Consider the following 25,988-nt stretch of genomic DNA (forward strand, 5'->3'; position numbering starts at 1 on the left):
CACCCCTAGGAGAATACCTGCCCCTCCCACCAGGTTAGAGATTCTTCTGGGCTCAGAAGCTGGTCCCAGGTCAGGGCTAAGGTGTGAGGACCAGCTCTCTGACTCACCAGGTCAGAGGGTCGCCCCCCTGTCATGAGTCTGCAACCTCTTTGTCTTGCAGGGGATGAGCTGACCAAGATAGAGGACGAGGATGAGCAGGGCTGGTGCAAAGGCCGCTTGGACAACGGAGACATTGGTCTGTACCCGGCAAACTATGTGGAGGCAATCCAGTGACTGGGGCCAGTGGGCAGGCTGGTGGGGGCTAGAGACGGCTGTTTGCTCCGTTAGCTGCTGGCCCGGGGCAGCGGCACCTCCAGCACCCCCAGCCAGCCGTGTGGGGCGTCCACTCCTTTTCCTGCAAAAGAGGATGGTTCCGTTGCTCTTGGCTTCACTGTGTCCCTCGAAGGCATACGAACTGGTCATTTCATCTGGGATGTGGCCCCTTCCCACAGCGCACGGAGAGGCCTGAGCACAGGACCGAGCACAACAGAGAACTAGCCGGGCCCTCTCGCTCGCCCACCGCTGTGCTCCTTGGCTTATCACGGATTTGTGTTCTCTACCGTGTCTTTCCTTCTCTCCCCACACCATTGTGGTCATCGCTGGTTTCTCCTCCACCGACCACTCTCCGACAAGTCCCACTCCCTCCAACCTGAATGAACAAACTCACACGCCATTTTCTGAGTGAAGATTTTGAGTTTTTTTTTTTTAATTTAAAGGCTGTGTACAGTTATACTTTTTTATATACCTTGTTCTTCCATTCATTCTTAAATTATGGCATAAATTGATGTACACCAGTCTGGATGAAATGATCTGTTTCTACGTTGTATTGTTAATCGCCCACGCACCGCACGGGTTAAGCTGCGGGAAACGTAGCCCATTTAGACAGATGATGTTTGAGGCAAGAGGCGGAGAAAGATGGGAACCATCAGCTTGTGAACGCCCTTCAAGCACGGGGGGCGTCTGAGTGCATGTCCCGGAAATAACCTATGCAGGACATGTAGAAGTCGCCATATTTCAAAACCATTTTCACTCTCTGCTTGCTTAAACTCGACTCTTTTGCAAATTAACAATTCTCTCAGTGATTTGGAAAGTTAAAAGAAGACCAACTTCAAGCCATTGTGTCTGTAAGATAAAGATGCTTTCTACTAGACTGTCATGTCTTGTATATCTGTATATATTATTTGATGTTCAGAGAATCTAAAGAGCTTGTCTACTGTGTTAATGAGAGTGAATGGCTTTTGACGGTGGGTTTACCTATTTTACGCAAATAACGCTCACCTACATTTGTTTGCCAACTGTGCCCTCCCCCCACAAGATATTTTTGTAAGCTCACTAGGCTAAATTTTTTTACAGCCACATGTAAAAAAAAATTGGCATAGCAGTGGTGCTTATGAAAATACCTCACCAGGGCAGGGCGCGGTTGGCAAACATAGAAGGCATGCATTATTTGCGTAAAAATATAATTTGTAAACTGCTTGAAGCCCGTGACCTTGGCGCATGAGCCTGGCTGGTGGACCAGGCTCTAAGGTGGAGAGATCAGCTGTAGTGAAATCCCACCCACTCCGGCCAGCAGCGAGGCCAGCATTTAAGTAGCCTTAGCCCTTTCCGTAGCAGAACACTGTAAGAACTCCCGTGTCATCCCAGCAGCTGCAGATTTCACAGTCATCGTGTTCTTTGTGAGCAAACAAAGGCCAGGTCTTGTCCACAGCACCAGGGTCTCCCAAGTGTCCTCAGTCCTGCGGGAGCTGAGGTGGGCGGCAGGAAGCTCCATTGTGATCACAGCATGGGGTAGGAAGGGACCCTCTATTTTGTGTAGCTCAGACCTGGGGAGACGACTGCCGCCATCACAAGCTATGCATCGATAGCATTTCCAGTGAGCTTGATGTCTTGCTTGGAAAGTGAATGTCTGTATGTGTTTGTCATGAAAACTTACCAGCAGAAATCCTCATTCTTATGCTACAGATTTACCAAAAATTGTCAAGTCTTTTAAGTTTAGGCATTTCTTAAACGTATAGTATTTTAGAAAATCAATAAAACAGTTGATCTCATGCGCGTGGAAGTGTCTTGGTCGTGCGAACGTCGCCACTGTCATGTCAGTGGTGGGCCTGGTGGACCTGTGCCTTCATTGGTGGTTACCAGTGTTGGGGCTGGGTGAGGCCAGGACACAGGACCCCTGCCCAGGGGCCATGGCCCTGTCCCACCGCCCTTGCCAAGCCAGGGTGTGGGGATTTGAGGCACCTGTGCGCCTTGGGGCTCCCCTCTCCCTGAAACCTACCACTGCACAACCCGGGCCACCCCTGTGAGTAGCAGGCTGACGCTTCCCTCCCCGCCTGGGACCGAGCAGTAGCACAGGACCACGCGTCGCCCTCATTTCTCCTGTAAGCCCACTTTCACAAGCACCTACTGTGTGTTGGCTCCCATGCTCCTTACTGACATCGGTCCCAGCAGCCCTGTGGGTGGGGGTCAGCCTCCCCGCTTTACAGAGGAGGGAGCAGGCTCCCGGAGCCAGGCTGACTCAGGCAGTCAGAGCTGGTGGGTGGTGCTGTGTCGCATTCCTAGGGAAACTTCTGGCCTCAAGAGCCACACACACACACACACACACACACACACACACACACGTCTCAAGGGCCCTCACAAGGAGCAGGAGTGAGGCAGGTGGGTGTCCTGCGGTGTCGCTGTGTCTGATGGGTGACAGCCCTGCTCCCCCGGCTTCTGAGGCGGGCCCCAAGCCCATCAGGACTTCCTGCTGCTCAGGTGGACACCAGTTTCTGCCCCTGCAGCCCGAGCGAGCATGCCCACTGGGAACGGCAGAGACAGGGTAGGGCAGGGCGGGAGGAGGGGCCGGAAGCAGGATCCTGGTGCCTGAGGGCCTGAGCCGCTCCCAGGGCCCCAGCCAGCCGCCTTGACACCAGAGTGGAGACCGTGGCACCGAGCCGGCTGAGCCTGCTGTGCCGGCCAGTCCTTGGCACCCGGCTTGGTGGGCTCACCCACTCGGTTACCCCATTTTGCAGAAGAGGAAACTGGTTTGGAAACTTGGCAAAGGTTCAAGTCTTACAAGCAGAACCTTGATTTAAACCCAGCCCCTTCACTGCTGCCCTCTGCTGGACGGTATAGGGCAAACAGCCCAGGGTGCTCCAACCTCAAAAGGTTCCATGAAACAGCCTGGGCACTCACTGTTGCCTCCACTCAGAGGTCCTTTCTTGCAGTCCCTCACCCAGTCCCTGGGGCCCCGTGCCAGTCCCTGCAGCCCCTCACCTGATTTCCCAAAGCCCCCCCTCACTGTCTCCGAGGCCCCTCGCCTCCTCCCCGCAACCCTGTGCCCAATCCTGCAGCCCCTCACCTGATTCCCGAAGCCCCTCGCCCAATCCTCAGCCGTCCTGTAGGAAATCCCACAGGGCTTCTCACTGCCCACCTCCCTCTCCTGTCCCGCCCTCAGGGGTGGGCTTGGGAACCTCACTTAGCCTAGCAAGTCGCCTGGCCCTCTGAATCTTAGTTTCTCAAGCCAAGAGTGATGCCTGGATTCCCGGCTGGTGGGTCTGAGTCAGGGCACAGGCACTCCGGGACACCTCAATCCTCGTGGGCCCCCAGCCAGGACCCTTGACATCCTCAGCTCCCCCTCCTGCGCCCTCCACACTGAGCCACCAAGTCCTCTTTACCTCTCCCTCCTTCCCTCCCCACAGCCACGCTCCAGCCAAACCGCCCTTCTCTCCCTGGACCGCTGTTGCCACCAACTGTTCACATGGCACCCTCAGGGGCCCCAGTGGCCCTGAGCTGACTGCTGGCTCTTAGGGAGGTGTCAGAGAGCCGGCAGGGTTCTGGCTCCCTGGAGGTCCCTACAGGCCTCTGCCTTCTGGGCTTGGCTGCAGGGACCGTATCCGCCTGAACACTTGCAAGGCCTCTCCCCACACCTGGCCTGGCCTGTGTCCCAGGAAGGGACCCCTCACACCCTGTCAGGACAGAGACTGGGAGGTTGAGAGGGGCCCCTGTGGACCACCTGACCAACCAACCCCCTCATTGCTCATGGGGAAACTGAGGCCAAGTGAGGGGAAGAAGAGGCTTGCCCACTGTCACAGGGCAACTGGTTGGGGGGCTGAGGGAGGCCTGGCCCGTGAGCAGCCCCTCCTGGCAGGGAATCGGCTGGCTCCCTCTTCCTGTTTATCTGCCCCTGGCCTGCAGTGGGCTGACTCATGCATTTACCAAGCATTTATTAAGCACCTACTGTGTGCGAAACTATGGTGCCAGGACAAACATGAAGAACTGGGCTTAGAGCAGGAGTCCTGTCGCGGGGTGGGAGCCCAGAGCCCGATGGAGGGAAGGGCAGGAGAGCTGATGAGGGGGGTATGCTGGGTTCTGGAGGTCGCAGCCCACAAGTCTCAGGAAATGAGGACAAACAAGGGACTCCCAACTCCCCAAGGCCCTAAGGGGCGGGGTAACCCTGGGCTCCTTTAGCTGTTACCCTTCACTGAAGGGAAGGGGCATGTCTTAGTTATCTAGGCTGCTATATAACACAAATGCGATAAGTGGATGGTTTTCACAAAGAGAAATTTATTCTCTCACAGTCTAGGAGGCTAGAAGTCCAAATTCAGCTCTGGGTAAGGTCCTTGTCATCAGTCTTCCCCTGGTTGGGGAGTTTCTCAGCACAGGGACCCCAGGTACAAAGAGTGTACTATTCTCCTGGCTTTTGTTTCTTGGTGGTATGAGATCCCCCTGTCTCTCTGCTCACTTCTGTCTTTTTATATCTCAAAAGAGATTGATTTAAAACACAACCTAATCTTATAGATTGAGTCTGGCCTCATTAACATAACACCTCTAAGCAGGCCTCATTAACATCATAAAGGTAGGATTTACGACACATAGGAAAATCACATCAGATCACAAAATGGTGGACAATCACAACACTGGAAATCATGGCCAAGTTGACACATTTTTAGGGGACACGATTCAACTCATAACAGGTTGCCTGACTCCCACCTGGGCAGGAAGTCAGGCTGGGGCAGATGAGGAGGGAGGACCTCCAGCTGGGGGTGACCCGACCTGCACAGAAACGATGGGCCTAAGAGATAGTTCACTGTGTCCTCATCAGCCCTAACTAAAGTCCACTGGTGGTGTCCTCCAGGGGCAAGGGGCAAGTGTCAAGATCTTTTGCCTGTCTGCACTTTGTGATGCAGCGTATGACTGTCTAGACATGTCTAGCTTTTCCTTAGGGTGGCATTTGGCTTTCAGCAAGCTCCCGTTCCGCTGTAATTGCACTAAATAAGCAAAATGCCCTTTCGGTTGGCCACAGCCTTACCAGGCTGCCTTCATAAAAGATAAATACCCAGGGCAATTACACAGAGGCTGTGGGGACATGGCTATTTGTCTGGGCCCTTCTTTCAAAGCCGTCTTCTATCTTAAAACCAAACAATAGTTCAGCTTAACTAGTATAAAAAGATCTGCCTTGAGCATTATGCTCTTTGAGACCTAGGTTTATGGGATCAAATTGACGACAGCAACTTGAAAGATTCGATGGGAACTTCAGGGCGCAGTGAATTTACATTAATGAGGGAGGAACAACTCAGAAAAGGAGGGTGAGACTGGTTGCACAACTCCAGGAATGTAATCCATGTCACTGAATTGCACATGTAGAAATGGTTGAATTGGGGTATGTTCTACTGTTGTGTTCTCAACAATAACAAAGTAAATGAAATGATAACAATAAAGCCCTCCTTCGTTCTACTATCCCTCAGACTCATAAGGACCCTATAGGACAGCAGAACTGCCCCATAGGGTTTCCAAGGCTGTAAATCTTTACCAAAGCAGACTGCCACACCTTTCTCCCGAGGAGCGGCTGGTGGGTTCCATTAGTAGCCAAGCACTTAAGTACTGAGCCACCAGGGCCCCTCCTTGGCGGGGGGGGGGGGGGGGGGCGGGGAGATAAATAACAAGGATAATTACCCAGAGGCCATGTAGGCCTGTCTGTTTGCCTGGATTCTGCTTTCAGAGCCCTCCTTTGCACTGTCCCTCAGAGCTCAAGCCTCATCCTCGTCCTCAGTTTCATTCTTCCAGGCTATCCTTTTAGTTTTTTTTTTTTTCCCTCATTCTCTATAATCCTTACTATCTTTTGGTACCTTTAAAAGAGGCTCCTTCTCCTGCTCATTCAGGCTAGAAATGAGGTGTTAGGACACTGCTTTCCAGAGAAGGCCTGATACCTTCCCCATCTTGGTGGAGAAACCCTTAGCAACATCTATCATCTGTCCAGACTTGACTCAATATAAGGAAGAACTTTCTAACAGAGTTGTTTGCTAAAGTTGATTGTTGTTCTGGAAGGTAATAAATTTTCCTTCTTTGGAAAAGTTCCAAACCTGGATTTTTATGGGTTTCCATTCCCTACAAGCTTCCAACTTCTCCTCACGGTATCTAACTAGACATCTTGAGTTGAGTAAACACTCTCAGCTTCTAAAAGTGGAAAGACCACTGCTAAAGGCTTTTCCAGGGCTTCACTGGGAAGCTGCCCTCCTGTGCTGCCCAGCACTGATTCTTCATCTGTAAACCCATCGTATAGACGAGCGTTTTAAAGTTCAGAAAAGTGAAGTGTTTTGACCAAGTTTACAGCATTATAAAGTGGCTGCAGTGAGACTGCAGCCAAGGTATTATATTTGACTTCCAAACCTGTTACCCTTCCACCGCACCATCCAACCTCAGGCAACACCTTTCTAGCAGCTCCACACCCACTGTTATAAAAGAGGTACCTCCTCCATGGGTTTAAACCCTTGTAGCTAGCTAGGGCAGTGGTGGTTCAGTGATGGAATTCTCGCCTTCCATCCGGGAGACCCCGGTTCAATTCCTGGCCAGTGCACCTCAAGTGCAGCCACCTCTCATCTATCGGTGGAGGCTTGCATGATGCTATGAGGCTGAACAGATTTCAGCAGTGCTCCCAGACAAAGACAGACTAGGAAAAAAGGCCTGGCCATCTGTTTCTGAAAATCAGTCAATGGAACCCTATGGATAACAATGGTCCAGCCCAGTTGTGCCTGCATGGGGTCACCATGAGTTGGGGGGAGTCCACTACAGCTAACAACAATTAGAAATAGTAGCCAAAGGGGAAGAAGTAGGCCAGGAGGCACTGGGGTTCAAAGTCAAGCATCTTTTCCTGTCTACACTCTTCAGTTTGAGTACTTTTTGCTTCAGGGAGGACTGGTCTCTTGACTACATTCTACCCATTAAGTAAACTTTAAGAAAACCAGTTTTCCAGGGTAGAAAGCTTCCCCATCTAGGGCTCGGCCTCAGACGTTGCTGTTAGGTGCTATTAAGTAGACTGTGACTCCCAGTGACCCCATGTGGCAGAGCAGAACTTCCGCATTGGGTCTCCTAAACTGTAATCTTTATAAGAGCAGATTGCCAGGTCTTTCTCCTGCGGAGCAGCTGGCGAGTTCGAACCGCTGACCTTTCAGTTAGCAGCCTAACGTTTAACCTTTACACCACCAGGGCTCCTTCAGCCTTAGCTGAGGGGAGGAAAAAAACAAGGCGACTAGGGAAAAGCCAGCGGTCCGGGTGGGCTTCAGGCTCCAGTCCTCTGGCGCCAGGGACAGAAGGCGGGGAGGCCCTTTGCCTCAGTTTCCTCCTTTGGCATTTGAAGTGCCTGGCTCTGCTGTCCTCGCGGGAAGGATGCGAGAAGACCTTGGCCGTGGAGGTATTCCATCAGTCGAATGAGGACCAACCAGCCCAAACAGAGCCAGTCGCACCTCCCCACCCGGGCTCGGTGCCCAGCAACCCCCGGGGGAAGCTGCTCGCGATAGTGCTGGCAAAGGCGGGAGAAGGAGAGCCACCCTCACACGCACGCGGGCAGCGCCGGGGGCGGGGCTTAGGAGGGGCGGGGCCAGCGTCCGGCAAGGCCTGGGCCCTTAGGGACGGAGAGCGGCGCGTGCGCCTCGTTTGTGGGCGGAGCCGGGGCGGGCCTTTCCGGGGCGGAGCCGGGGCGGGCCCTTCCGGGGCGGGGCCTGGCCGTAACGCTCAGCCCCGCCCCCCGGCCGTCGTCCTTCTCCGGGAGGCGGCAACCGCTCCTCCTCCGCCCATCCGAGTTGGCGGAGCCAGCAGCACCCCGGCTCTCCGGTGACGATGGGGGACCCCAGCAAGCAGGACATCCTGACCATCTTCAAGCGCCTCCGCTCGGTGCCCACTAATAAGGTAGGGCCGCCGGGCGTGCTGGGGCCTGCCGGGCATCCCTGCCGGACCTCGCGTGCGGCCCTGCGGGGAGGAGGAGCCGCCTGGCTGTGACACGTCGCACTGTGGGGCCGCGGCGGCCTGGGCCTCGCCTGTCGGGACCAAGGAGGGCCCGGGAGGGGGCTCACGCCCAGGGCTCCGGGCGGGGCGGGCACTGGGGCTCCTGGGGGCTCCTGGGGTGGGGGGCAGGCCCCTGGGGGCTCCTGTCACCGGGTGGGGGGCAGGCCCCTGGGGGCTCCTGTCACCAGGCCGGGAGCATATGCTGAGGGGGCGCCCGGTGGGTCGACACGTGTGAGCTCTTGAGAGGGCAGGGGGTGAGCACCTGGGGGGCAAGCACCGGGGGGCTCCTCATATTGGGGTGGATATTGGGACCCCCCCAGAGAAGGCTGAGGGAGGACATCACGAGGCACCTGTGATCCAGCCGGGGTCAGACGCTGGGACCGCCTGTGACCCCAAGCCTCAGAAACCCCAGCTGGCAGCTCAGGGTGCTGGGGAAAGCTCGACTAGCCCCCTCCGCATCCTGTGGGAGCCCGGGTGAGTCCCTCTGTCCCCTAGTGGTAGCCTTGGTCAGTTTTCCTATCCGACGAAGCTGCTGAGTGGTCTCTTCGATGGTTTCCAGCTTTTTTCTCCTTTGCTAAGAAAGTTGATCACACACCCTTTACTTTTCTCAGTTTGGGTCTCTTTGGAGATTGGGGTTTTCTTTTTTCTTCAGAGGCTGTTTCCTCTCCCTCCGCCCCCCCCCCGCCCCCGCTAAAACTTTGACAACTTTTTGCAACTGGTTGGAGGTGTGATGACGCATCTGGAGAACGTGACCCGACACACTCAGCGGAGGATCACAGGTCAGAGTGCAAAGGGCTGCCCTGTCAGCGTGGATGCTCCCCACCCCTCCAGTGGCAGAAGCTCTGTCCCTCTGTCCACAGGGCCTGCAAGGGCCCTGGCCTTTACCAGACCCCTACTCCCACCTCTCAAGTGAACAGCTGTTACCAAGCTTGGTCCTGAGCCTGGAAATGATGGCATAGAAAATCCCAGAGTTTTACAAAATTCAGGTGGTTTTAACTCTTCATAGTGGTGGTTGTTGTTGGATGTCATCAAGTTGATTCCCACTCATAGCGACCCCATGTGTTACAGAGTAGAACTGCCCCTGAGGATTTTTTAGCATGTGATCTTTGTGGAAACAGATTGCCAGGTCTTTCTCCCTCAGAGCTGCTGGGTGGATTCGAACCGCCAACCTTTTCGTTAGCCAAGTGTTTACCCATTGCCCACCAGGGCTACTTGATGATGGAGGAGCACCCGTATTTTTACAGCCTCAGAGGAGGGAGGTAGGAAACAGTTTATTGGGGGTGATGTCTGCCGGATATAGGAAAGCCAGGAGGAGAAAGCCCCAGTGCCACATTTCTGTGGTATTTTCTTGATTTTCAAATTTGGATTGATCTGTTTATAAACAGTGGTTACTGTATAACTAGGCAAGATTAGGATCTGCACTGAACAGTGTAGAGACTAGAATTTTTTCTGTCGCCTTTATCACAGAAACAGATCAACACGTGTTCTCTCTCGCTGAATTCATCAGAGGAAGGGCGGCCCCTTCAGAATATAAAGTCAGTGTCTTTATCCTAAGAGATACTTCTGGAGGGACATCTGTGGGCTTGCTTATAGATTATTACTCAGACTCTGCCACTTTCTAGCTCTGTTACCCTTGGGCAAGTTACTTGGCCACTTTGTATAATATTTCCCTGATGTGAAAACGAGGGCAGGAGCTCATTGCGACTCAAAGGGTTATTGTGAGAATTAAATGAGATAATCTAAGAAATGCACTCAGAGCTGTACCTGCATATATTAAAAAAAAAAAAAAGTCACCGTTGAGTTGATTCAGACACATCATGAGCCCGTGTGTCACAGAGTAGAACTGCTCCGTAGGGTTTTCTTGGCTGTAATCTCTCCAGAGTCGGGTCAGTTCTGTTTCATAGTCACCCGATAGGACAGAGTAGGACTACCCCATAGGGTTTCCAAAGTGGTAATTTCTATGGAAGCAGACTGCCACGTCTTTCTCCTGCGGAGAGGCTGGTGGGCTTGAACAACCAATCTTTTGGTTACTAGCCAGGTGCCTAACAACTGCACCTGGTGGCACGGTGGCTAAGAGTTCGGCTGCTAACCGAAAATGTTGGCAGTTAGAATCTACCAGCTGCTCCTTGGAAACCCTACGGGGGCAATTCTACTGTGCTCAGTAGGGTTGCTATGAGTTGGAATTGACTCGATAGCAACAGGTTTTTAAAATCTTTACAGAAGCAGGTTGCCAGACCTTTTTTCCACGGTATTGCTGAGTGAGTTCGAACTGCCAACCTTTAGGTTAGCAGACAAGTGCAAACTGCTTGTGCCATCTGGGGACCTACCTGCGTGTATTGTTGTTGTTAGCTGCTGTTGAGTCAGAAAAGGCCCGGCTTCTGCCTTCGGGGAGCTGATACACTAGAGAACGATGGACACAGAAGGGCTGCATGGCGGTTTGCAAGAGGCAGAGTGTTGTTGTTGTTAGGTGCTGTTGAGTCAGTTCCGACTCATAGTGACCCCATGTACAACAGAGCAAAACGCTGTCTGGTTCTGTGCCATCCTCGCTATTATTATGCTTGAACCCATTGTTGCAGCCACTATGTCGATCCATCTTTTTGAGGGACTTCGTCTTTTTTGCCAACCCTCCACTTTACCAAGCATGATGTCCGTCTCCAGGGACTGGTCCTTGTTAATATGTCCAAAGTATGTGAGACAAAGCCCTACCACCTGTGCTTCTAAGGAGTATTCTGGCTGTATTTCTTCTAAGACAGATTTGTTCGTTCTTCTGGCAGTCTATCGTATATTCAATATTCTTCACCAACACCATAATTCAAAGGCATCAACTCTTCTTCGGTCTTCCTTGGTCATTGTCCAGCAACATATATTAGATGTCAATGAATGTGAGCTATATTTTGTTATTATTTCTATTATGAAGAACCCGTACCCATTGCCATCAGGTTGATTCCAACTCATAGCAACCCTACAGGACAGAGTAGAACAGCCCCATAAGGGTTTCCAAGGAGTGGATGGTGGATTCCAACTGCTGACCTTTTGATTAGCAGCCGAACTCTTAACCATCACACCACCAGGTCTCCATGAAGAACACACCTATGAAAACATTTATATTTTGCAATAGGGTTAATAAAAGCATTGAGCAAAAATATTTCCTGATAATAAATCTAACCAGAGACATAAAAGACCTATACAAAGAAAACTACAAGATGCTACTGCAAAAAACTAGGAGACCTACATAAGCGGAAAAACATACCTTGCTAATGGATAGGAAGACTCAACATTGTGAAAATGTCAGTTCTACCCAAAGTGATCTATAGTGCAATCCCAATCAAAATTCCAGTGGCATGGAGAACAAATCACCAGCTTCATATGGAAAGGGAAGAGGCCCTGGATAAATAAAGCATTACTGAAAAAGAAGAACAAAGTGGGAGGCCTCACACTACCTGATTTTAGAACCTGTTACACCACCGCAGTAATCAAAGCAGCCTGGAACTGGAACAACAACAGATACATAGACCAGTGGAACAGAATCGAGAATCCAGACCTGAATCCATCCACCTACGAGCAGCTGATATTTGACAAAGGCCCAAAGTCTGTTAAATGGGGAAAAGACAGTCTCTTTAACAAATGGTGCTGGCATAACTGGATATCCATCTGGAAAAAAATGAAACAAGATCTATACCTCACAGCATGCACAAAAACTAACTCAAAATGGATCAAAAACCTAAATATAAAAACTAAAATGATAAAGATCATGGAAGAAAAAATAGAGACAACACTAGGAACCCTAATACATGACATAAACAGAATATAAACCATAACTAACGATACACAAACACCATAAGAAAAACTAGATAACTGGGAGCTCCTAAAAATCAAACACTTACGCTCATCCAAAGACTGCACCAAAAGGGTAAAAAGACAACCTACAGACTGGGAAAAAAGTTTTGGCTACAACATATCTGATCAGGGTCTGATCTCTAAAATCTATAAAATACAGCAAAACTTCAACCACAAAAAGACAAATAACCCAATTAAAAAATGGGCCAAGAATATGAACAGGCGCTTCACCGAAGCAGACATTCAGGTGGCTAACGGATACATGAGGAAATGCTCACAATCTGTAGCCATTAGGGAAATGCAAATCAGAACTACATGAGATACCATCTCACTCCAACGAGGCAGGCATTACTCCAAAAAACACAAAATAATAAATGTTGGACAGGTTATGGAGAGACTGGAACACTTATACACTGCTGGTAGGAGTGTAAAATGGTACAGCCACCTTGGAAATCAATTTGGCGTTTCCTTAAAAAGTTAGAAATAGAAGTACCATACAATCCAGCAATCCCACTCCTTGGAATATATCCTAGAGAAATAAAAGCCGTCACATGAGTAGATACATGCACACCCATGTTTACTGCAGCACTGTTCACAACAGCAAAAGGATGAAAGCAACCTAGGTGCCCATCAACAAATGAATGGATAAACAAATTATGGTATATTCACACAATGGAATGCTACGCAACAATACAGAACAACGATGAATCCATGAAACATCTCATAACATGGATGAATCTGGAAGGCATTATGCTGAGTGAAATTAGTCACAAAAGGAAAAATATTGTATGAGACCATATTATAAGAACTCAGGAAGAGGTTTAAACACGCAAGAAAACATTCTTTGATGGTTACAAGGGTGGGGAGGGAAGGAGAGGGGAATTTACTAAATATATAGTAAACAAGAATTATCTTAGGTGAAGGGAAGGATGACACACAATATAGGGGGAGTCAGTACAACTGGACTAAATCAAAAGCTAAGAAGTTTTCTGAACACAACCAAACACTTCGAGGGACAGAGTAGCAGGGGCAGGGGTCTGGGACCTATGGTTTCAGGGGATATCTAGGTCAATTGGCATAACCAAGTTTATTAAGAAAATGTTCTCTCTCCCACTCGGTGAGTGGCATCTGAGGTCTTAAAAGCTAGCAAGTGACCATCTAAGATGCATCAATTTGTCCCAACCCACCTGGAGTAAAGGAGAATAAAGAACACCAAAGACACAAGGAAAATATTAGCCCAAAAGACAGAAAGGGCCACATAAACCAGGCACTCCATCAGCCTGAGACCAGAAGGACTAGATGGTGCCCAGCTACCACCGATGACCACCCTGACAGAGAACACAACAGAGAGTCCCTGACGGAGCAGGAAAGAAGTGTGGTGCAGAACTCAAATTCTAGTAAAAAGACCAGACTTAATGGTCTGCCTGAGACTGGAGGAACCCCAGAAGATGTGGCCTCCCGGACTCTCTGTTAACCCAGAACTAAAACCATTCCCGAAGCCAACTCTTCAGACAGAGATTAGACTGGACTATAAGACATAAAATAATACTTGTGAAGAGCATGCTTCTTAGTTCAAGTAGATACATGAGACTAAATGGGCAGCTCCTGTCAAGAGGCGAGATGAGAAGGCAGAAAGGGACAGGAGCTGGTTAAATGGACATGGGAAATCCGGGGTAGAAAGGAAGAGTGTGCTGTCACATTACAGGTACAGCAGCTAGGGTCACATAACAATGTATGTACAAATTTTTGTAAGAGAAACTAACTTGAGCTATAAACTTTCACCTAAAGCACAATAAAAAAAAAACATTTCCTGGTAATGTTCTAAGTAACATGCTATATTTCTTTTTTTTTTTTTTTTCCCTTGTGCTTAAAGTGAAAGTTTGCAGTTCAAGTTAGTTTCTCATACAAAAATTTATACACACATTGTTATGTGACTGTAGTTACTCTCCCTATAATGTGACAGCACACTCCTCCTCTCCACCCTTATTTCCCATGTCCATTCAAGCATATGCTATATTTCTTTCTTTTTCTGTTGTGCTTTAAGCGAAAGTTTATAGTTCACATCAGTTTCTCATACAAAAACTGATACACGCATGGTTACGTGACCCTAGTTGCTCTCCCTGCAACGTGACAGCACATTCCTCCTCTCCACCCTGTATTTCCCATATCCATTCAACCAGCTTCTGTCCCTCTCATCTCACCTCTGGACAGGAGCTGCCCACTTCGTCTCATGTGTCTGCTTGAGCTAAGAAGCACACTCCTCACCAGTATCATTTTATGTCTTATAGTCTAGTCTAATCTTTGTCTGAAGAGTGGGCTCCAGGAATGATTTTAGTTTTGGGGCTAACAGAGAGTCCGGTGGCCATGTCCTCTGTGGCCCCTCCAGTCTCAGTCAGACCATTAAGTCTGGTCTTTTTACTAGAAATGAAATTGAGTTCTGCGCCCCACTTTTCTCCTGCTCCATCAGGGACTTTCTGTTGTGTTCCCTGTCAGGGCAGTCATTGGTGGTAGCCAGGCACCATCTAGTCCTTCTGGTCTCAGGCTGATGGAGTGCCTGGTTTATGTGGCCCTTTCTGTCTCTTGGGCTCATATTTTCCTTGTGTTTTTAGTGTTCTTCATTCTCCTTTGCTCCAGGTGGGTTGGGACCAATTGATGCATCTTAGATGGCTGCTTGCTGCATATGCTATATTTCTTCATAAAAATGTTTTATTTGGTCATTGTTATGAAGCTATTACCTAAACAAAGATGAAGACTAGTTTTGGATGTGAAATAGTTACATAACAATGAATAGTTATTTAATGGGATGGAAAAGAGCTCTAAGATATATGCGACAGGAAAGGTAGTTGATTTTCCTTCAGAATGTGGTATCCAATTTCTTCCTCTGCTGTCTGATGAATATTTACTGTGGATCAAAGGTTTTAACTCATGGGTCAGATTTTTAGTTTGTGCAATCCTGTCTTGTCTCTGTACTGTTCCTTAGTTTCCACAGATTGCTTAAGTTATTCAGCCATCAAATATTCATGGAACACCTAGAGTGTGCCAGGCACTGTGCAAAGCATTGAGGGTACGTTGATGAAGAAAAAGACCCGGCTTCTGCCTTTGGGGAACTGATAGTCTATTGAATGAAGGACACAGAAGGGCTGCATGGTGGTGTGCGAGAGGCAATGTGTTGTTGTTGTTGTTAGGTGTTGTTGAGTTGATTTCGACTCATAGCGACCCCATGTACAACAGAACGAAACACTGCCTGTTTCTGCACCATCCTCACAGTCGTTATGCTTGAGCCCACTGTTGCAGCCCCTGTGTCAGTCCATCTTGTAGAGGGTCTTCCTCTTTTTTGCTGACCTTCTACTTTACCAGGCTTTATTTCCTTCTCCAGGGACTGGGCCTTCCTGATAACATGTCCAAAGTATGTGAGATGAAGTCTTGCCATCCTCGCTCCTAAGGAACATTCTGCCTATACTTCCAAGACAGATTTGTTCATTCTTCTGGCAGTCCATGGTATATCCAGTATGCTTTGCGAACGTCATAAACAACGTTGGAAACCCTGGTGGCGTAGTGGTTAAGTGCTAAGGCTGCTAACCAAAAGGTCGGCAGTTCGAATCTGCCAGGCGCTCCTTGGAAACTCTATTGCGCAGTTCTACTCTGTCCTACAGGGTCGCTATGAGTCGGAATTGACTTGATGGCACTGGGTTCTGGGTTTGCCAACGTCATAATTCAAAGGCATCAGTTCCTCTTCCATCTTCCGTATTCATTGTCCACTTTTTGGAATGCATATGAGGTGATTGAAAACACCATGGCTTGGGTCAGGCGCACCTTAGTTCTTAAAGTGACATCTTGGCTTTTCAACACTTTGAAGAGGTCCTCTGCAGCAGATTTGCCCGATGCGATGCATGGTTTGATTTCTTGACTGCTGCTTCCATGGGTGTTGGTCGTGAGCTCAAGTGAAAGGAAGTCCTTTATAGCTTCAGAGCCCTGGTGGCACAGTGGTTAAGAGGTGCAGCTGCTAACCAAAAGGTCGGCAGTTCGAATTCACTAGCTGCTCCTTGAAACCCCATGGAACAGCTTTACTCTGTCCTGTAGGGTCGCTATGAGTTGAAATCGACTCAACGGCAACAGGTTTGGTTTTTTTTTTTTTTAGTAGCTTCAGTATTTTCTCCATTTATCGTAATGTTGCTTATTGGTCCAGTTGTGAGGATTTTTGTTTTCTTTATGTTGAGGTGTAATCTGTACTGAAGGCTGCGGTCTTTGATCTTCATCAGTAAGTGCTTCAAGTCTTCTTCACTTTCAGCAAACAAGGTTGTGTCATCTGCATATTATTGCAGGTTGTTAATGAGTCTTCCTCCAGTCCTGATGCCACATTCTTCTTCATATACCCCAGCTTCTTGGATTATTTGCTCAGCATACAGATTGAATAGGTATGGTGAAGGGATACAACCGTGACATACACCTTTCTTAACTTTAAAGCATGCAGTATCCCCTTGTTCTGTTCGAAGGACTGCCTCTTGGTGTAAGTACAGATTCCTTGTGAGCAAAATTAAGCATTCTGGATTTCTCATTCTTTGCAATGTTACCTATAATAATTTGTTTTGATCCACATGGTCGAATGCCTTTGCATAGTCAATAAAACACAGGTAAACATCTTTTTGTTATTCTTTGCTTTCAGCCAGGATCCATCTGACATCAGCAGTGATACCATTGTTCCGTGTCCTCTCCTGAATCTTGCTTGAATTTCTGAATCCGGCTTGAATTTCTGGCAGTTCCCTGTCCATGTACTGCTGCAACCACTTTTGAATGACCTTCAGCAAAATTTTACTTGTGTGTGATGTTAATGATATTGTTTGATAATTTCCACATTCTGTTGGGTTGCTTTTCTTTGGAACGGCAGTGTAGTGAAGGGTAAAGGGGGGGCTCCGGAGACACTTCTAAGCCATGTTACTTAACTTTGCAGTTCCTTAGTTTTCTTGAAATGGGAATCAGGACTGTCTACATAATTTGTGGGGCCCAATGAAAATGACAATGCAGAAGCCTTTATTAAAAAATTATTAAGAATTCTAAGTACTGGGTCCTGTGTGAGTGCATCGGGCCTGCACGTGCCAGGAAGCTGGCCCAGGTGGGGATAATCATAGTTCCTTCTCACAGGGCTGTTATGAAGGCTGAATTGGTTAAAGTGTAAGAGCAGAGCCTGATGTAGAGTCAGCACTCAATGTTGTTTTTATTAAGTACTATCAAGTCAGTTTCGACTCATAGTGACCCCATGTGACAGAGTACAACTGCCCAATAGGGTTTCCTAAGCTGTAATCTTTTTAGGAGCAGATCTCTAGGTCTTTCTCCCTCGGAGCTGCTGGATTGGTTCGAAATACCATCCTTTCAGTTAGCAGCCAGAAGCTTAACTGTTGCGCCACTAGGGCTCCTTACAGTCAATGTTAGCTATTGTTATTTCTGCAGTGGCTATTATTCTCATTATTATACAAAACAAATTTATTTTGTCAAGAGTTATCTATTTTTCATCACCATAAGAGCTGATATTCCACTTAATTGTTAGAAAAGCATAGCTTGACTTTGGTTTAGGATTGTGTATCAAAACAAAGTATGATCCCTGTTCCCAAAGCAGTCTCCCACTTCAACAAGACAATCAATGCAGTTATATGTGAGAGCCAGACCTGTATCTCTGACTTTCTGACCTCAATTTCTACAGATCTGAGTCTACTCTCGCTCGTCCACCTGTACAACCTGCCCCACCTCCATATTTGTACTCAGTATGTTCCAACTTTGTGACAGGCTCAGTGCTACGCTCCAGTGACAAGCCAGTGACCAAGATAGGATCCTTGCCAGCATGGAGCTATATTCTAGCAATTCCTCATCTTAGTTGGTGGGTTAGCAGGATACTGAGGCTGCGATTTAGAAACCCCACTGCTCTGGTCTCAGAAGTGATTCTCAAAGTGGCCTGCTCTGAGCCGAGCATACCAAACCTCTGCTGTGATCACCTCTGTCCACAGGACCATTTCCCACCCAGGCTCTTTTGCCACTTACTGCCTTTTTAAACTCTATTCTTGAGAGCTCAAAAGCCTTCTGGATCCCATCTAGAAAACCTTTTGCATCCTGACCTTGCTTACTGCAATACCATTTTACAACTGATTACATTACCTGTTAGACTGCTAAACTGTGGGCTTCATGAGGGAGACTCCTTCTGAATCATCTTTGTGTGTCCGGCACCTGGCACAGTGCCAGATAGAGTACTTGACAGGTAGGACGTGCACAATAACTAGTAGTTGAGTAAAAGAAGGAATGCAAATGGCCTCTCGCACTTCTTGTACCACAGCACGTGTTGTGGTGCCTGGTGTACAGCAGGCAATCCATAAACATGAGGTATCCAGAGCACAATTGATCTTTATTCAACAGAGTCAGGAATAGGAGGAAGATATGGAATGTGTGGCTAATTGCCTCTGTGAACGTCTGTCTCCTTTGCCATGAGACCAGAAGAGCTGGATGGTGCCCAGCTACTGTTACTGAACATTTTGATCAAAGATTCTATAGAAGAATCCTGATCAAAAGGGGGAAATATAGAGCAGAATTTCAAATTCTTGTGAAAGCCAGACTTTCTAGAGCCATGGAGGCTAGATGAACCCCTGAAATTATTGTTCTGAGTAATCTTTCAACCTTAAACCAAAAATAACCCCTGAAATCTTCTTAAAACTAAACAGTAGTTTAGCATAACTGGTAAAGAATGTCTTGCCTTGTGCATAGTGTTCCGTGAGGATCGACCTATATGGGATCGGACTGACAACAGCAACTTGGAAGATTAGACAGGAACCTTAGGGGGTAGTGAGTTTATGTTAATGAGGGAGGAACAACTCAGAAAAAGAGGGCAAGAATGGTTGCACAACTCCAAGAATGGAATCAGTGTCACTGAATTGTACATGTAGAAACTGCTGAATATTCTCAACAACAACAAAAAATAAATTATAAAAAATAAAATACAATAACGTGAGGTAAATCAACTGGCACTTTTCATGTCAGTTGTCACTCCACACCCCCACTCTCGCGCGTCTAATTCCAGCCTGTCATGGTGAGCGGCTTTGGAAAATCCACTCAGGTTTTCTCTCTTGTGTTGCCCTCAAAATGTCAGAAACCCATTGTCATTGAGTCAGTTCTGACTCATAGCAACCCCATAGGACAGAGTAGAACTGCCCCTATAAGGTTCCAAGGAGCGGCTGGTGGATTTGAACTCCCAACCTTTTGGTTAGCAAGCATAGCTCTTAACTACTACGCCACCAGGGCTCCCTCAAAATGCCAGAAGCCAGATCCTTCTTGATCATTATAGTTTGGACAACCCTCACATCGGTGGCTCTGCCTATACAGTGTCTGTAACGTATTCTTCTTCTGAAAATTGTTAAAAATTTTTAATTAAAAAATTACAACCAATTCTCTCATTAGTAGAATTTTTACTATTCTGTTGTCCTGAACTTAATTAAATATAAATATTAATTTCTGTGACAAGGACTGTATATTTTAGAGTGCTTTTATGTCCAGGGATCAGATGAAGAATCTTTGACTTCAGTCAGTGTTTAAGGGGCTAATGGTAATTTTCGAACTTGCAGTAAATTTTGGAAGTTGTTCATTGATGAACAAATATTTGCTGAGTGCCTACGATGAGTGGGCATTACTTTTCAGGCTCTGTAGGAAATACAAAAATATATAAATCAATTACACATACGTTTACTGAACATTTACCAACCATGTACAGGCCCAGTGCTGGTAGAGAAGGACAGCAAGATGAACAGAAATGTTGCCAACCCTTTAGGGGTACTCAGTGTCCCTCTTACTCCGTCCCCGACTTAGGAAGTATTCAAGTTAAGATGAACTGAACTTATTTTTTTCTTCAATGATTTGTGTATTTTTTTTATGTGTGTATGTAATAAAATACGGAAACCCTGGTGGCGTAGTGGTTAAGCGCTACAGCTGCTAACCGAAGGGATGGCAGTTCAAATCCACCAGGTGCTCCTTGGAAACTTTATGGGACAGTTCTACTCTGACCTATAGGGTCGCTATGAGTCGGAATCGACTCGACGGCATTGGGTTTGAGATGTAATAAAATATATATGTAAGTTTATATATAATGTTTCCAACCCCCAAAGACAAGTAAAGATCAGATTTATAAAGATACTGATAATAAAAGGCAATAATAATGAAATCTAAAAGAATAATAAGGTGTTCGACATGTCAGAGCTGACTTATGACGGTCTGAGGAATGGGACCCACCGTAAGCCGGGGGCCACGTTTCATTCATAACGGAATTGTTTTTCCTTTCAGGTATGTTTTGATTGTGGTGCCAAAAATCCCAGCTGGGCGAGCATAACCCATGGGGTGTTTCTTTGCATCGATTGCTCAGGGTCCCATCGATCCCTTGGTGTTCACTTGAGTTTTATCCGGTAAGTACGGTTTCCTCATTACGGGGGCTGGCGGGGAGGAGTGACTGCATTGTTGCCTGGGCCTCCTTCCCCTTCCTCTGTATGTTTGCTTTGATGTTAAGTAAAATGAGAGGTTAATTACAAGTTATGGAGATTGAAACTTTATGTAATTAAGGTGGGAAAAGACTGATTTTCTATCCATTTAGTATTATATGGGGACCTGTGTCCGAGACAGAGGCAGCGGTGTTGAAAATCTTGTATGAAGTCGGAATGGAGAGTTTTGAGACAGTTATTCCTTTCCTTTTGTTAGCGTCTGATAATTCTTGCTAGAGCACACTGATGGTAGAAGGGAGTTCATGCTCTGTGGGTCCGTCCTGCCCATCAAGGTGGAGAGTTCACGTAGATGGCAGAAAGTTCTCATGTACTGGGGTTCACTTCCAGCTTAATCCTACAGCTATAGCTTCCAGGGACACTAATATCACAGGTGATCTTTGTATGAATTTTAGCCTCAGTCTCAAATGTTTATGCCATAAGGGTCTTTCTTCTGTTTTTGCCTTAAGATTTGGACTGCCATTGGTTCCTTCTGGAGAGTGAACTCTCTTCTACTTTTGACACTCTCAGGCAGTAGCCTACATGGTGCTTTGTGTCCATCAGAGAAAGGTGTCCCACCCCCTGCACTCCAGGCAGACATATCCCCACAGGCCAGTGGGAGGCAGGCAGTGCCTTTGTGTGAAGTAAAATAAATGGAAATAATAACAGAAATAATAAAAGAAGCCCCTGCCAGACTCAGGGCTTGGAAGCAGAGCAAGGCTTCTGATGTCGGCTTCCAGGGCCCCTGAGCGGCTGGGGCTCAGGCCTGCATTCCTGCCAGCCGCCTCCAGCCAGTTCACCTGTGTCCCTGCCGTGTCTTTTTCCAGGGAAGGGACCAGCTAGGCAGGAGATTTGGAATTGTAGCGAGCAATTTTATAGTATGACTTAAAGAATGTTGATACAACATGATCACTATACAAGAGCATTCGCTTCTGTAGGATAAAGTCCATTATAATCCAGAATGTGATATTTTGTCTGATAGCACAAAAACTATACAGTGATAATCACGGCATACTGCTCTTTTTTAATACATTAACTTATTAAAAAGAACTCTCCTGATATGTAGAGCTCTTTTCCCAGAGATGATTTGTAAAAGCGTGATCTGCTAAATGTTTGCAGTCATATAGCTCTACAGATCATTGCCTAGAAAAGGAAGTTGTCCTTTGTGTTCTCACTGCTTTCAGAATATCTTTCAGTTTCTTTTCACCCTTTCTTTTTTCTTGGGCTCTCGTTCCAGACAGAGTATTTTTAATGCGCTATCCTGTCCTTGTTTCCTTTCTAAATGTGGAGGGGTTTTGTTGCCATGGCAACTTTATTTTGAAGTACTTTGTTTTTCCCAGGTCCATTATAACCAGTTACTACTCGGTCACCCACTCTGCGGAGAGCCGATGAAGCTGGCCTGGTGGCACTACCTGACTTGTTCTCTTCCTTCCTCTCTTCACTGTGTTCTCTCCCTCTTCCTCTCTGCCAGCCACTCCCATAATAACCGGGTCCTCCCTTTCCTCACCACTAAAGCACCCTGCCCCTTAGAGCCATCCCGGGAAGGCTGGTGGTTTTTCGACCTGTCCCACAGTTGAGGGAAGGAGATTGGCCTAGCGCCTGCAGAGGCTAGACATCAGGGTGTATTTGGTGCTGTGTCACATTTAATCACTGGCCCCAAAAGTCGGATGAATATAAATGTATGAATCACAGCACTTATAAATTCTTCAAAAACAACCGTATTAAAAATCGCTGTGCAACCGGAGGGCAGCAGCCTAGGATTTGGACGAAGAGAAAGTCAATGATAAGAAAAGTTTTGTGTTTTTCTGTTTTGTGGGCAGGCTGCTGTTTAAACAATTTTATTGATTTTTTAAAAAACACAAACACTAGCTTATTGGGGAAAAAAAATCACAGCTGTCCCAAAGTAATAAGTCAAAGTCTCTCCTGTAGCACCCTCTCTTTACCCTCCTGCCTCTCCCAACACACACGCACACCCACACACATATGCACACACACACTCACGCACGGACATGTACACACACACAGACATGTACACACAGGGGCACATACACACACACACTCTCTCTCTCACACACACATACAGACATGCAGCCCATTTCCTAGGAATAAATACTGTTAACACTTTGGCATGGATGTTGTTGTTGTTGTTCAGTGTCACAGAGCTGGTTCCGAGTCATAGTGACCCTGTGTACAGCACTGCCCGGTCCCGCGCCATCCTCACAATTGTTGTTATGCTTGAGCCCACTGTTGCAGCCACTGTGTCAATCCATCTCGTTGAGGGTCTTTTTCACTGACCCTCTACTTTACCGGGCATGATGTCCTTCTCCAGGGACTGGTCCCTCCTGATAACATGTCCGAAGTACATGAGACAAAGTCTCACTCTCCTTCTTGCATTCTGGCTGTAGTTCTTCCATGACAGATTTGTTCATTCTTCTGGCAGCCCATGTTGTGTTCGGTATTCTTCACCAATACCATAGTTCAAAGGCATTAATTTTTCTTCAGTCTCCTGTATTCATTGTCCAGCTTTCCCATGCATATGAGGCGATTGAAAATACCATGGCTTGGGTCAGGTGCACCTTAGTCCTCAAAGTGATGTCTTTGCTTTTTAACACTGGAAAGATGTCTTTTGCAACAGATTTGCCCAATGCAGTATGTCATTTGATTTCTTGACTGCTGCTTCCATGGGCATTGATTGTGAATACAAGTAAAATGAAATCCTTGACAACGTCAGCATTTTCTCCGTTTATCATGATGTTGTTTATTGGTCCAGTTGTGAGGCATGGATGATATGCTTATTTAAATTAAAAAAAAAAAAGTTTTTTTTTTATTTAAATAGAAGGTTTTTTTTTTTTTAAGTAGAATTTCAAGTTGATAATTTTACAAAGGAAAAAACATAAATTATGGTTTTGCCAAGCAGAAAGAGGAAGGCAGGTTAGGAGTCCAGGGACATGGCAAGCTGCTTTGGGAGCTGACTGCCAGAGTGGGCTGCATAGAACTGGCCTCCCCGCCCACCGCCTCCCAGTGCTGGAAACACCTTACCTTAGTTTCTGTGGTATCCGTTTCTCAGGGTTTTCCTCTCCCTCTAGCTCTGTTTCTTCTCAAGTTCACTTTTCAGTATTTCATGAGCCTATTAAAGGAACTAGGATCTAATTCCTGCATTCATTTTGTTGGGGTGGGGTCAGGACAGGATTAAATATATACGTAAATAAGATAGACTGTAAAGTGCCGTACAAGAGATGGAAACAACGCGCTGTGGGAGTCCTATATCTACTTCTGGTTGGAAAATTGGGCAGAGTTTAAGGGAAGATGAGAAATTACCTACGGTGGATGATCTTCTCTCTAGGAAGGGCACCGATGAGCATTTCAGGTTTCTCCTGAAGGCTGACCGTATTGCAGATGTGAGAAGTCCGTCTTCAGAGTCCACAGTCATCAGACGTTTTGTGTTGAAACTCCAGTGTTGTGATACAGAGTGTTCCTGTCAGCCCAGCTCAAGGGCAGTTAGTTTTTAGTTTTTACCTTCACTTCTAAGAAATCTAGGGAAAGAAATGTTTGGCTTTATTTCCTTTAAAAAGATAGTTGAGAACCAAAAGTTGTAAGGCACATTGAAAAAAAACCTGTTGCCACTGTGTCAAATCTGACTCACAGTGATGCTGCAGGACAAAGTAGGACTCCCCCACAGGGTTTCCAAGGCTATAAATTCTTACGGAAGCGGACTGCCACATAGAGGAAAGTGGGTTTGAACTGCTGACCTTTTGGTTAGGAGCCAAGCACCTAACCACTGTGCCACCAGGGCTCCTCTAAGGCAGATCAGCAAATCTGAATACCTGTGGCCTTCCAACCCGAGGGGCTCATCTGCAGCACCGTATCAGACAGTGCTCTGCTGCTGCGCAGAAGTAGGCCACCAGGACCTTCCTCCTGGTCTGTCTTAGTCCGGAAGCTCAGCTGAAACCTGTCCACCAAGGGCGACCCTGCTGGTATTTGAAATGCTGGTGGCATAGCTTCCAGCATCACAGCAACATGCAAGACACCACAGCATGACACACTGACAGACGAGTGGGGGACCCTACGTACAACAGAACGAAACACTGCCTGGTCCTGTAGCCATTGGTGTCAGTCCATCTCGTTGAGGGTCTTAACCTTTACCTTAGCCTGGGACTAACAGAATAACAGAATAGCCCTGCGTTTTGTTCATGTTTCCGGATCAGTGTGAAGACCTGCAACAATGTTGCACTGGTCAGCTCCTGCATTGCAGTGATCACTTGGTACATTTTCATTGTTGGCATCTGCAGTTACGGCCTTTACCACGCTCTGATTTGATCTCAGAGGGGACATCAGTAGGGCAGAAGGTGTGGCGGGGGCAGGAGGCACCTGCAGCTGTCACTTCAGGAGCATTAAATCCTGAGTTGTCTCCCCTCCCTGTCGATGATGATGTTGGGGTCGGTCCCATCCACCTGTTGATAAGAGCATGGGCACCCTCCAGGCTCTTATTAGTGGTTAAATTGGACAAGTGGATAGCTGACCTGAAAAAATCCAAACAGTACGTCTATCTTGAGTGGGGACACACTACCACATTTTACATAACCCCCAAGAACGAGAGGCGAAGAGTTGGCAGTTGTTCAGATTGCCACCAAGCTGTGGGTCATGTCCCCGTGCCCCAGAAGGGACGGCTGACTAGAGTCAGGGCAGCAGAAGTGCTGCTAGCCAGGCCTGGCCTGGTGTGGTCTGCCTGGCGTGGCCTGCCTGGGATGTCCTGGCCTGGCGTGGCCTGCCTGGGATGTCCTGGCCTGGCGTGGCCTGCCTGGGATGTCCTGGCCTGGCGTGGCCTGCCTATGGTCATGCATGGAGGAGAGCAGGCCCTCGGGGCTCTCGGAGCATTGGCTGTAGGGAAGATGGGGCGCCAGGAGCTGCTCCCACCAGCCGTCATCTCCTCTATAGTCCTAGCATTCTGGAAGCATGTGTCCTGTTAACATAAACTTAGGGTTCCCCAGGGTCCTGAAGATCAAGGAAATGTTGTTCTCAAAAGCTCAGAGGTTTGGTTCTGGGGAAGAAAAGTATTAACACTTAAGCCTGTTCTTCCTGTTTAGATCGACAGAGCTGGATTCTAACTGGTCCTGGTTTCAGCTGCGATGCATGCAGGTTGGAGGAAACGCTAATGCAGTAAGTTCCTCTCAGACTTGTCATTTTCCCTCCCGCGTAAAGAAGTTCAGCGCTTGTATGTGACCGCCTGGCTTTATAAATGTCAGCAGTTTCTAGCCCAGGAATCTTACGGAGCAGGCGTGGGCCACCCACCGCTGTAAGATGCTGTGACAGAAAGCTCGTGATGGGCCTTGGACCTGTTTACTCAACTGTTTAGCA

General features: G+C 47.6%; 2 protein-coding genes across 7 annotated transcripts in view; both read left to right on the top strand.

Moving 5' to 3' along the window:
• Positions 1–2,087, top strand: part of PACSIN2 (protein kinase C and casein kinase substrate in neurons 2) — a 176,594-nt gene extending 174,507 nt beyond the window's left edge. For all 6 annotated transcript variants that reach the window (XM_064283413.1, XM_003419804.4, XM_010599290.3 and 3 more), the window contains one exon: positions 161–2,087. In XM_064283413.1, the coding sequence (XP_064139483.1) occupies positions 161–273 (113 nt within the window). In that variant the 3' untranslated portion in view covers positions 274–2,087. The remainder of the gene's footprint in view (positions 1–160) is intronic.
• Positions 2,088–8,037: 5,950 nt separating this feature from the next.
• Positions 8,038–25,988, top strand: part of ARFGAP3 (ADP ribosylation factor GTPase activating protein 3) — a 73,401-nt gene continuing 55,450 nt past the window's right edge. Inside the window, exons 1-3 of the mRNA XM_003419722.3 lie at positions 8,038–8,202; positions 20,446–20,564; positions 25,718–25,790. Coding sequence (XP_003419770.2) covers positions 8,134–8,202; positions 20,446–20,564; positions 25,718–25,790 — 261 coding nt within the window. The 5' untranslated portion in view covers positions 8,038–8,133. The remainder of the gene's footprint in view (positions 8,203–20,445; positions 20,565–25,717; positions 25,791–25,988) is intronic.

The sequence above is a fragment of the Loxodonta africana genome, chromosome 4, assembly GCF_030014295.1.
Source record: "Loxodonta africana isolate mLoxAfr1 chromosome 4, mLoxAfr1.hap2, whole genome shotgun sequence".
Classification (NCBI taxonomy): Eukaryota; Metazoa; Chordata; class Mammalia; order Proboscidea; family Elephantidae; genus Loxodonta; species Loxodonta africana.